Source organism: Mirounga angustirostris, unplaced genomic scaffold, assembly GCF_029215605.1.
Source record: "Mirounga angustirostris isolate CCGP_5_RB_7025 unplaced genomic scaffold, mMirAng1.0.hap1 SCAF_16, whole genome shotgun sequence".
In the NCBI taxonomy this organism is placed as follows: Eukaryota; Metazoa; Chordata; class Mammalia; order Carnivora; family Phocidae; genus Mirounga; species Mirounga angustirostris.
This window is the reverse complement of record NW_026991724.1, coordinates 55,069,240-55,081,558: the sequence shown is the minus strand read 5'-3', so window position 1 is coordinate 55,081,558 and position 12,319 is coordinate 55,069,240. Positions and strand designations below refer to the sequence as shown.

The 12,319-nt window shown below is 44.2% G+C and overlaps 1 protein-coding gene across 1 annotated transcript; it reads left to right on the top strand.

The window, feature by feature from the left end:
* Nucleotides 1-10,661: 10,661 nt before the first annotated feature.
* Nucleotides 10,662-11,603, top strand: LOC123856117 (vomeronasal type-1 receptor 4-like). Its single transcript, XM_045892268.1, is given in 1 exon segment — nucleotides 10,662-11,603. A coding segment is annotated over 1 exon segment (942 nt).
* The last annotated feature ends 716 nt before the right edge of the window (nucleotides 11,604-12,319 follow it).

The following is a 12,319-nucleotide window of genomic DNA, read 5'->3' as shown; positions in this document are numbered from 1 at the left end:
GTTATGATACCATCTTTGATAAGTTCTATATGTATTTTTTGTATACTAACCCTTACCAGATATGTCATTTGCAAACTCTTCTCCCATTCTGAAGGTTGCCTTTTAGTTTTGTTGATTGTTTCCTTTGCTGTGCAGAAGCTTTTTATCTTGAAGTCCCAGTAGTTTATTTTTGCTTTTGTTTCCCTTCCTCTAGCAAGGTTTCTAGGAAGAAGCTGTTATGGGCAAGGTCAAAGAGGTTACGGCCTATGTGCTCCTGTAGGATTTTGATGGTTTCCTGTGTCACATTTAGCCCTTTCATCCATTTTGAATTTATTTTTGTGTATGCTGTAAGAAAGCGGTCCTGTTTCATTCTTTTGCATGTTGCTCTCCAGTTTTCTCAACACCATTTATTGAAGAGGCTTTTTCCCATTGAATACTCTTTCTTGCTTTGGTGAAGATTAGTTGTCCATGTAGTTGTGGGTTAATGTCTGGGTTTTCTTTTCTGCCCCATTGATCTATGTGTGTGAGTGTTTGTGCCAGTACCATACTGTCTTGATCACTATAGCTTTGTAATATAACTTGAAAGTTTGGAATAGCGATGCCTCCAACTTTGGTTTGGTTTTTCAAGATTGCTTTGGCTATTCAGGGTCTTTTGTGCATCTATTCAAATTTGACGATTGATTGTTCTAGCTCTGTGAAAAACACTGATGGTATTTTGATAGGGATTGCTTTCAGTAATATGGAAATTTTAACAATATTTGTTCTTCCAATCCATGAGCATGGAATGCTTTTCCATTTCTTTGTGTTATCTTCAACTTCTTTCATCAGTGTTTTACAGTTTTCAGAGTACAGATCTTTTACCTTTTCAGTTAAGTTTATTCCTAGGTATCTTACGGTTTTCAGTGCTATTGTAAATGGGATCAATCCCTTGATTTCTTTTCCTGGTGCTTCATTATTGGTATATAGAAATAAAACAGATTTCTCTATGTTGATTTTGCATCCTGTGACTTTACTGAATTCGTGTATTGGTTCTAGCAATTTTTTGGTGGAGTCTTTTCAGTTTTCTATAGATATCATGTCATCTGTAAATAGGGAAAGTTTGACTTGTTCCTTGCCAATTTGGATGCCTTTTATTTCTCTTTGTTCTCTGATGCTAAGATAGGACTTCCATTACTGTGTTAACTAATAGTGGTGAGAGTAGACATTCCTGTATTGCTCCTGACTGTAGAGGAAAGGCTCTCAGTTTTTGCCCATGAGGATGATATTAGCTGTGGGTTTTTTAATATATGGCTTTTATGATATTGAGGTATATTGCCTCTATCCCTACTTTGTCGGGGGTTTTTATCAAGAATCGATGTTGTACTTTGCCAAATGCTTCTTCTGCATCTATTGAGAGGATCATATGATTCTTACCTTTCTTTTACTAATGTGGTGTACCATGTTGACTTGAGATATTGAACCACCCTTGCAGCAACCCTCCCACTGCCTTTACATGTGTATTAGTTAGCATTCCTGTGTAAAGGAGAGGTTTCCTTTTTCCCCTTCCCTACATCTATTATCACAATACATTCAAGATTTCCTTCCTATTTGCAGTGACATATTACTATATATTTTTTTGCTGCACAAATTATTCCAAATGTGCCCACTGGGGGTTCTTCACCCTGGCTACATCCCATCAAGTTTTGTTTGTTATCACAAGTTAAAATATACAGAACATAAAATGTACCCCCATGTTAGAGTGTACAATTCAGTAGCATTTCACACATTCACAATGTTGTGTAACCATAACCACTACCTACTTCATCATCCTACACAGAAAAATAGCCATTAAGCAGTACAGTTGACCCCTGAACAACACTAGTCTGAAGGACGCAGATTCACTTACATGTGGAATTTTTACAGATCAGTACTGTAAACCATTTTCTCTTACAATTTTCTTCACATTTTCTTTTCTCTAGCTTACTTTATCGTAAGAATACAGTATACGATACATAGAATATATAGTATATGTTAGCTCTTTGTTACCTGTAAGGCTTCTGGTCAACAGTAGGCATTAGTAGTTAAATGTTTGGGAAGCCAAACTTATATGCAGATTTTGATGGCACAAGGAATAGGCACCCCACCCAAATGTTGTTCCAGGGGCAGCTGTAATCGCTATTTCTTCCTGCCCCAAAACCCCAGCAATGACTGCATTTCTTTACTTTCTGAATCAACACACTGAAGACTCAGCTCATATTCTCTCTTCCCTAGCCTATATTAGGCCACTTATTCAAGGAGTACTGAGTGTTTTTATGTAGACCGCTATTTTTTTTTGTTTTCTGTTTTTATTAAAACTTTAGTTAACATACATCGTAATATCGGTTACTGGAGTAGAATTTAGTGATTCATCATTACATATGACACCTAGTGCTGATCACAACAATTGCCCTCTTTAATACCCATCACCCATCTAGCCCTTCCCCCACCCATGTCCCTCCATCCACCCTCAGTTTGTTCTCTATCATTTAGAGTCTCGTATGGCTTGTTTCTCTCTCAATTTTTCTTTTTTTCTCCTTCCCACATGTTCATCTGTTTTCCTTCTTAGATTCCACATATGAATGAGAACATATGGTGTCTGTCCTTCTCTGACTGGAGGTCTGGCATCAGTGCACAAGCTGTTAGCTCGAGTCGACTCCAGCAGCGCCTGGACCCGAGCACTGGGACTTGTTACATGGATGATGAGCGCAAGAAGCCGTGTGCTTTGTGTGCAGCCAACCCTTGCGCCCCCGCGTGGACGGTGGGGCAGTCTGTGTGCAGCCAACCCTTGAGCCGTACCCCACTTGAGACTGAGCCCCACAACCAGGCTGCGGCTGAGAAGGCCTCCCAACAATGCTGGTCCTGCTTAGGTGCAACCTCTCCTACCTCACAACTGTGCCCGGGTCTCCCGGCCCATCCTGCCCTCGTCAGGACCAGGATCTATAGTCCACACCTGATCCCACCACATCTGGACCCCCTGACCAGACCCCTCGACCACCCACAAGACCCAGCTCCTCCCCAAGACCACAGGCCAGGGCTCAGATTGCGCTCTTCATGCAAACAGAACCTGAAGCACAAACCCTTTTCCCTCTGCCCCTCCCCCTGCTCGTGCTCTCTCTCTCTCTCAAATAAATGAAATCTAAAAATAAATAAATAAACGAAGCACAAACCCATCTTTTCACTACCACGTGTTCTGCCCTCTCCAGGTGGGCCCCCGACTTCGCTCATTCCCACTTCCTCCCGGCCCAGGACCTCGCGCATGCGCTCCACGGGGCGCACCGCGTATGGCCCCTCGCCCCACCCCGGGGACCTGAAACCAGTGTCCCCTAAAATCTAGATAACCCCGAGGGCGGCACCAGGGCCCTGGGACTCGCTACTGAATACACACGGTTAAAGGCGCCACCAGACTCCAGTCCGAACAGTCCCTCTCACAGGACCCTCACACCCGCCTGTCGCGCGCGCTCAGGCTCTGGAGCAGCTGTGACCGCAGCGCTGAGCTGCCCGCAGCACGCAGTCCCCCTCCCTCCTTGGGGCCCCGCAAGCACTACCACACCAGCGTCTGCCCACATTCCTCACAACTAACCTTGCAGAAGGACAACCCGCTGCTATCCGCACTTCCTCAGCCGGAAGAGCGAAAGGCCCCTGAGGGCCCGAAGCCACCTGGGAAAACACGAGAGTCCTCTGACCCTGGTCCCAAGTGCGCAGGCGCAGGGAGGCAGTAGCCCCACCCACATTCGCGCTTGCGCAGAGGCCACCCACGAAGGCCTGCCCCGCCTGGGGCTTAGAGCCTGCAACTTCACGCCCCGCCGTGGCTCGTGGGGTCTTCAGACTTTGGGCTACAGCAGCCCCTCCCTCCCCACAGGAATCACCAGTCCTGGCTCCGTTCCGTTCCTTCCCCTTCATTTGCCAAATGCAGGGAACCCCCAGTATTTATGTTGAGATGTGATGGTAGCGTGTAGAGGACCAGGTGTGCTCTGCTTGCTTTCTCTAGTGTTGCTGAAAGAGGGGCTGGTGTTGGGGGGATGCTATGGAAACAGGGTTCTGAGGAGAAGAGCCCCCGGCCCCCAGAGACCTTGTTGAAAAGGCTCGTTCATGGGCCCCACCCCAGGTGTATCTCAAGCTCTTAGAGTGGGGTTCTCCTATGGATTCGGTTTCAACAGGAATTCAGGAGATGCACATACAAACGACACCTTGAGAGGCGATGTCTGGCTAAGTGGTCCTCAAGGCTGGATTCCCGTTAGGATCACCTGGGAGGTTTTCAGAACGACCATGTCCTGTGCCCAGTTCCTGCTCATGGACGGCCATCCTACCGCTGTGTACTCTCACGGTGGAGGGGGCTCTCTGGGGTCGTTCTTACAAGGTGAATGTTTTCATTCACGACAGCTCATCCTTATCACTTATGCATCGCCCAAAGCCTCCTCCCCAAATGCCATCACACTGGGGATCCGCTTTCACCATGAGATTTGGGGGTAGGGAGGAATAAATATTTAGTCTCTTACGTTGATGTAACTCCTTAGCAGATGTTTAACAAGACACACATTTTTATTTTTTATTATGTTCAGTTAGCCAGCATATAGTACATCATCAGTTTTTGATGCAGTGTTCAACGATTCATTAGTTGTATGTAACACCCAGTGCCCATCACAACCCATGCCCTCCTTAATACCCATCACCCAGTTACTCCATCCCCCCACCCCTCCCTTCTGTAACCCTGTTTGTTTCCCTGAGTCCAGAGTCTCTCATGGTTTGCCTCCCTCTCTGATTTCTTCCCATTCAGTTTTCCTTCCCTTCCCCTGTGGTCCTCTGTGCTATTGCTTATGTTCCACATATGAGTGAAACCATATCATAGTTGTCTTTCTCTGCTTATTTCACTAAGCATAATCCCCTCCAGTTCCATCCATGTTGATGCAAATGGTGGGATATTCCTCAGCCATCAGAAAGGATGAATACACATTTATTTTCTAACAGTTCTTACATCAAAAACATAGGGGACCTTGGCTGGTTACTCTGTTTAGAGTGTCACCATCTGAAATCAAGGTGTCAATCAGCCTGGGCTTCAATTTCCAGAGCCTGGGGTAGAATCCACTTCCATAACCTTTTACGTTGTTGGCACAATTAATTTCCTTCTTATGGTTTCCACATGTGCTCACCTACACTTCGGCTTCGAAGACAGCACTAGTCGGTTCAATCCCTCTTATGCTTCAAATCTCTGATTTCCTCTTCTATTGACTCTCTCTGGCTTCTCTCTTTTGAGGCCTCATAGAATTACTCTGGATCCACCACATAATCCGAGATAACATCTCTTTTTAAGGTCAGCTCATTAGTAACCTTAAACCCTCCAATTCTTTTCACTTAGTATCATAACAAAGCCAAGACCAAAGCCAATAACCCCCAAATTGGAGATGTGGCCATTGTATTATATCAGTGGAATTTTTGCAATTAAAAAAATATTTTAGGGGCGCCTGGGTGGCTCAGTTGGGTAAGCAACTGCCTTCGGCTCGGGTCATGATCCTGGAGTCCCGGGATCGAGTCCCGCATCGGGCTCCCTGCTCAGCGGGGAGTCTGCTTCTCCCTCTGTTCCTCCCCCTCTCATGCTCTCTGTCTCCCATTCTCTCTCTCAGATAAATAAATTTAAAAAAATATTTTAGAAATTATTAATCTGTCTACAACTCTGTTACCTCTGGTTCCCTTTTCTTATGGTTTCTTATAATGAAAAAACACAGGAGCGATATCCTCAAAATTTTCAGGTATCCCATGTCTTCTTGTTACATTAAAGTGCACAAATAAAGATTATTAAAGCTCATACAGGTAAAATAAAGTGTTAGATTCTAGAAATATCACAACACATAAAAGAATCTTCATCAGATCAGTATTGGGGCATACAATTTATTCGACCCAGAACAGATCATGAATAAATATGCAGAGTTTGGGACGGGATAGCTCTTACCAACACTTGCAACGCTGGATACCAGTAAACAGCCTCTACAGCCTGAGCCATCAAGGTCACATCCTGCTTCTGATTTCCCCAAGGAACGGTGAGAATGCAGTTGAGTGTCCCTATCCAAGATTGCACCTTCCCTCCTATACCGTATGGTCTATGTCATGATGTGAAAGGCGCATTTTACAGAAGAAGCAAGAGTTTTGCCTCCTGAACTGAAATTAGAAACTGCCCACGAAGCTTGTGATTTGAGCATAAATCGGAATTACTGAATAGAGTTCAGTGGCCTCCAATCTGCCCTGTGCCACCACCATCCCTCCTGGTTCCCTGGCTCCTCTACCCCAGCATGTGCCCCTCCCACAGCAACATCACCCATGCCCACACCCTAGAGCTGGAGCCACCTGCTAAACCTCCACACACCCCTCACCTGCAGTCAATCCTGTCACCCTTCTGCTTTGCACTCCAACCTCCTTCCTGTCATCTTTTTAACAGCTGTCCCTACCTAAGTACTATTCCAGGGACTACGGTGTGAACCTCCTCACCTTCCATCGATCTGCAAACCATACCATCCGAACTCTACTTTGTCTTGCAGAACATCCCAGTCCAAATTCCAGTATCTCAGCCCATTCTCTGGATCCTCTAAGCCCCACACCATCCAGTGCCCCAGCCTGAACTCCTACACAAACCAGATCCTCACGCACAGGCATTACCCCATCCCTATCACCCCTGAACCTTTCTCCTGGCTCCCTGGCTCCCTCACTGCCCTGTGCCTCTTTTGCCTCTCTCCTTGTGTTCACAGTCTCCTCCAGGGTCCCTCTCCTCTTCCAACATTCTCGATCTGCTTGGACCATGCTGTCTTCCGCCAAAATCCACCTGCCCCACAATAGTCCCCTTCCACCTCTCCAATCATGATTTTAATCCCTCCAAGACCTTGTCTCCTGTGAATTTCACCAACCATAGACTATTCCTTCCATTCCCCAGGAAACCCTGCACCTCTTTTTTCCCAGATCCCAATATGCCTCACTCCCTTCACTTCCTGGCACACTTTGTGTCCTTGTACCCTCACTTGAGAATGCCTCCCTGCAACAGTGAGCACACTTTTGTCTTTTATCCCTCAGCCTTCTTTCCTCTCGTGCACTCTCTTCTCCCCTTACCCCAGGACCTCTGCACCTCGTCCTTATATTTCTTTCACTGCACCCTCTCTCTCACCTGCTCTGTCACACACCCATGCACTGCCATTCCCCTACATACCACAACATTCCTACCACACGTCCTGACCTAGGGTGATAATGCTCAAAGAAATTTTTAAGAATCTATGTTGCAAATACTCTCCTGGTGGGTAGTTGCAGGCTTGGAAGGACTACAAATGATAAAAAAGAACCCCCATTTATGGCATCCAGAGGTCTGGAGATACAACTCTTCTTCTGTATATGAACATGTCATTAACACACACACACATACATGATGAATGTGTATGTTGACATTATGAAAGTGAATGTGAACTGCGAGTTTGAGTGAAGGTGTGGTGAACATTAAGGTCGATGAGGGTGAGTTTGTACGTGTTCAGTATGTGCCTGAATGTTTGTGAGTTTCAACTGTAATTGTGTGAGTACATGAGTGACCATGTATGTTTCTACTAGTATGTGAGTATATGTGAGTGTGGGTGTGCATATACACGTGTTTCCATCTGCTTGTAAGTGTGTAAATGAGTTCATGTTTGTGTGCAGTCTGAGTTGCCCACCATGGTGGCTCTGACTTGAAAATGACTGCTCACTGCATAGTGAACCTGCATCACATGTGGACTTGTTTGTAGGGAAAACCAAAGGATCAGTTTCAACTCCTAATTTGTATTTCTTCTTATCAAAGCAGTAAGAGCTCATTACTGAAAATTCAAACACAACAACAACAAAACAGTAAAGAACTGTTGTAACCATGTGATCCTCTTGAATTAAGTACCTGAGGGTTGGCTCATCCAATATTTACAGGACTGGTAGAATCTTCTGGTTGAGCCATCTGATCCTGCTGCTTTAAATCTGTGACACACTCTTTTAGAAACGTCCTTCTTTCTTCTGTGGATATTGTTCTGTCTGTATTTCTTATGAGTAGAGGTCAATTATGGTAAAGCATATGTTCCTAAACAATTTTCCCATTAATTGGCAGTGAATTATTCAAACAAGGCCAAATTCATTAACTTTGATTTGTAAAATAATTTCTATACCATGTTATTTACATCATGTTCCTCCTTTTACTTGTATCTCTGAATATTCTTACCAGGTATTTTGTCTCATTGTTTCTCTACTAATAAACTTAATTGATGGTTCAGTTCAGTGGTCAGAAGATTAGCAAAATACTAGTTTCTGGGTAGAGAAACTTCTCTGGGAAGTGCAGAATCCAGTGAGACACACAGACTTAGCCACCAGTCCCTCACATGTCAGAACTCAATATTTCTTCATAGAATACCTTATCTACCTACAGGGATCAAGGGGGAAAAAAGAGCCTCACAGAAATACTCAAAATAGTCTCCTATGGGGTTCTAACTAGAAACTCATAATTGTTTTTCATAATTAACAACTGAGGGGAAAATTTTCAGAAACATCTTCAGCTCCCAAACCCACACTCCCAGTGTGGCTATAAATGAAATACTTGCAGTTGTGAGGGCGGGGACCTCACAGAATCACAAACCTCTATCTCAGGGTCTGGCTGCCCCCCTCCCACAAACATACTGGCTGCCGTGTCCTTCACACTGAGCCCCTCCTGGCAGCAGGAAGGAGTTGGTGAGGATTTCTACTTCAGACTGAGAGGGGTGTCTGTTTAAGAAAAGGGATATCAAGAATCTGGGTGAGTGATCATATCAGAAAAGGGCAATCTTCTGTGTATCACCTGATTCATTTTGAAAGCCATGCAGGAAGGTGTAATAATTCTGAGGTTTGCACTCAGCTAGGAAAGAGAGATGGGATCCTAGATTTTCACCAATCCCTGATGGCTCCTAATGCAATAAAGGTCATCTCTGCTCATAGTGACTGTCGGTGTTTGCTGCAGGTAATAATACACACAGATTTTTAAGCCCTTAAGGACTGAGTGGTAAAATCAATCTGCTGTACAGTCCACGTCACAGGAATTGTAGACTAAATGTTCCGGGTTACTAGGGGTGCACCTGTAACACCTCCATGCTTGTAGCGAAGACTATGAAGAGTATGCATGTGGTGAAGAGTACGTCCAGGAAGCATCTGATCCTATGCAGAAAGTTTATCATCCAAATGGTAATGACTTGAATGGAAAGATGTCTCTAACTCTGGATGTATCACGAAATTATGGGGACATTAATTGAGTGTGCACCAGAAACCTCCACAATCTGTCAATGATAGTGAAACTTACTCATTTTGGAAGTTAGGAAATGAGCACGTAAGGAACAGTTGACAAAATGATGATGCATTCCAGATGGCAGCTGTCAGGTGCATATCATGTTCTTTCCACCCATTTAAAAATTATTCTACTATCGGGGCACCTGGGTGGCTCAGTCAGTTGAGCATCTGTCTTTGGCTCAGGTCATGATCCCAGCGTCCTGGGATCGAGCCCCGCATCGGGCTCCCTGCTCGGCGGGAAGCCTGCTTCTCCCTCTGCCTCTGCCGCTCCCCCTGCTTGTGCTCTCTCTCTGTCAAACAGGCAAATAAAACCTTTAAAAAAATTATTCTACTATCAATACAAAAACCCAGTACTTGGATTTAAAGAGTGTGTAAGAATACATGCCTTACAGATGCCAATTTGCAGTGATGTATTTAACGTTAATATCATTCACAAATCTGAGGGCATTGTTAATAGGTTTACTCAACTGAGGTATTAATAAGTAGGTAAGTGTATCATTTGAAATCAATACTAACTTAATTTCTGCCTTACACGATTACTATTTTATCATGTGTCAGTGTTTTATGTCGCAAAGTTTACAGAATTACATGTGATTATTCAACAACTCCTGTGATTGCTGCCATTACACTTCGTTCCTGACATAAAAGCAAATTAGTCTTTCTGTTGCCATCTTGGTATCAAGCCAGACTTGCATCCACTACATATAACTTGTCAGGGGACAGGCTCCTGCAGTATTCTGCCCACAGTGCAGGTACATTTACTAAGATATTGAACACTTTACCCATAATTGATATTGTCCTGTTGAATAAATCGTTACAAGTGAACGGAAAGTTGTTGTAATGAAAATTATAGAATACCACCACTTTACAATCAAACCACAAGGTGGCAAATCAAAACTGACTGCAGGTCTGGATTTCGATGAACACAGCTGCCCAGCTTTCTAGCAGACCATGGTGGCTCAGTGCACTACCACGGTTTCCAGCCCAGCTGGTGGCCAGTCCCCACACAGCCTGGAGGAGCAGATGTGGACAAATACTTAACCTCTCTGTGTGTCTGTTCTCTTCATCTTTTAGTTACATCCACAATAGTGCTAGCCTCATAGATTTGTGAAGCGTGAAGATGTTCTCATGTGAGTGCCTTCGCAGGAGAGATTTTACATTATAAAGGCTCTTTAAAAGTTCTACATTCAGCCCTCAGAAAGCTGTTATGAAAAAATAAACATTAAATAGGTGTTTCCAAGGGGGAACGAATGGAAAGGGGAACATACTGGATTTCAGCTGACGTGATCCATGTGGCCCATGCCTTATGTTCCCATGCAGGACATTCTAGCTCAGAAGGCAACTAACAGTGACTGGGAAGAGAGAAAATGGCCAACAGGGAACTGGCAGTAGGACTGATCTTCTTAACACAGACTACGGTTGGCATCCTGGGCAATTTCTCACTTCTTTGTCATTATGTCCTTCTCTCCTTCACTGACTACAGGTTGAAGTCCACAGATTTCATTCACAAGCACCTGACTGTGGCCAACTTCTTAACCCTGCTCTGTAGAGGAGTCCCCCAGACCATGGCAGCGTTTGGGTGGAAACATAGCCTTAGTCACTTTGGATGCAAACTTCTTTTCTTTCTTCACAGGGTGGGGAGGGGAGTATCCATTGGTAGCATCTGCATCTTGAGTGTCTACCAGGCCATCACAACCAGCCCCAGAAACTCCTGGTGGGCAGAGCTTAAAGTAAAAGCTCCCAAGTACATTGTTCTCTCTATCTTCCTGTGTTAGATGCTGCAAATGCTGGTCAATGTCATTTTTCCTGTCTACTTAACTAGCACATTGAGTGAGAAAAACATCACAAAAGGATGTGATAAGGATTTCGGATACTGTTCTTTGGTTCGTCATGACAAAACCAGAGACTCGTATGCAGCACTGTTGTCATTCCCTGATGTGCTGTGTTTGGGGCTCATGCTCTGGGCAAGCAGCACCATGCTTTTCATCTTGTACAGGCACAAGAAGCGGGTCCAACATATACGAAGAACCATTTCCTCCAGGTCCTCCCCTGAGTCCAGAGCCACCAAAACCATCCTTCTTCTGCTGAGCACCTTTGTCTATTTTTACACCCTCTCCTCTGTCTTTCAAGTTGTTTTGACTCTTTCTGATGATCCCAGCTGGGTCCTCCTGAACATCACTGCAATCATGGCTATGTGTTTCCCAACTGTCAGCCCCTTTCTGCTCATGAGCCACAACTCCAAGGTACCTAGGCTCTGCTTTGTCTGGGCAGGGAATATAAAATACCCTCGTCTTATGAGAAATATGTAAACTGTATGTATTTCTACAACATACAGTTGCCAATTCATTCATCCCCCTCAGGGTCCTAAATAAAATTATGAGCCCAAGACAACAGTAAACAGGACATGCTGAGCATCTTCTTCAAAATAAACAATAAATCATAACAATATTGTAATGAAACACCATTATCTTACAAATACTTATATAATTGAAGTTTTCCTAATACTGCCAGTAAAGGAGTTCAGAATTTATGCAATAATAAACACCAGGTCTTGACACAATCTGGGTATTACAGAGAAGTCTTCAAGTGTGTGGCTTTCAATCTAATGCAATAAATTTCCAAGAAATGAACCTGGCATGAAATTTCAGGAAAAGGTACATGAACATGGGTTAGAGCGTGGCCTTGTCCTTCCTCCAACTAAAGAAAATAATTTCCCCACCACATAAAGAATAGCCTGGGTGCGGCTGGAGGAAACATCCATTCTTGGGCAGTAGTGTTTCTGGGAGCCAGTTACAAGTTTTGTAGGTAAGTCATATCCTTAGAGAGATGGCACTGATTTGTTTGAAATATGAGGTGATGAAGGGAGATGGGCATGTTTACCATATTTTCATGTAGAAATGGCCAGATTAAAGAGGAGCAGGGCAAAGGAAAGCACAAAAACAAAAATACATTTCTGCTGGTATTTAAAGATAATCAAGTGAGTGCTGACGATGTAAACAGACATGTGTTGAGATCTGGAGAAAGC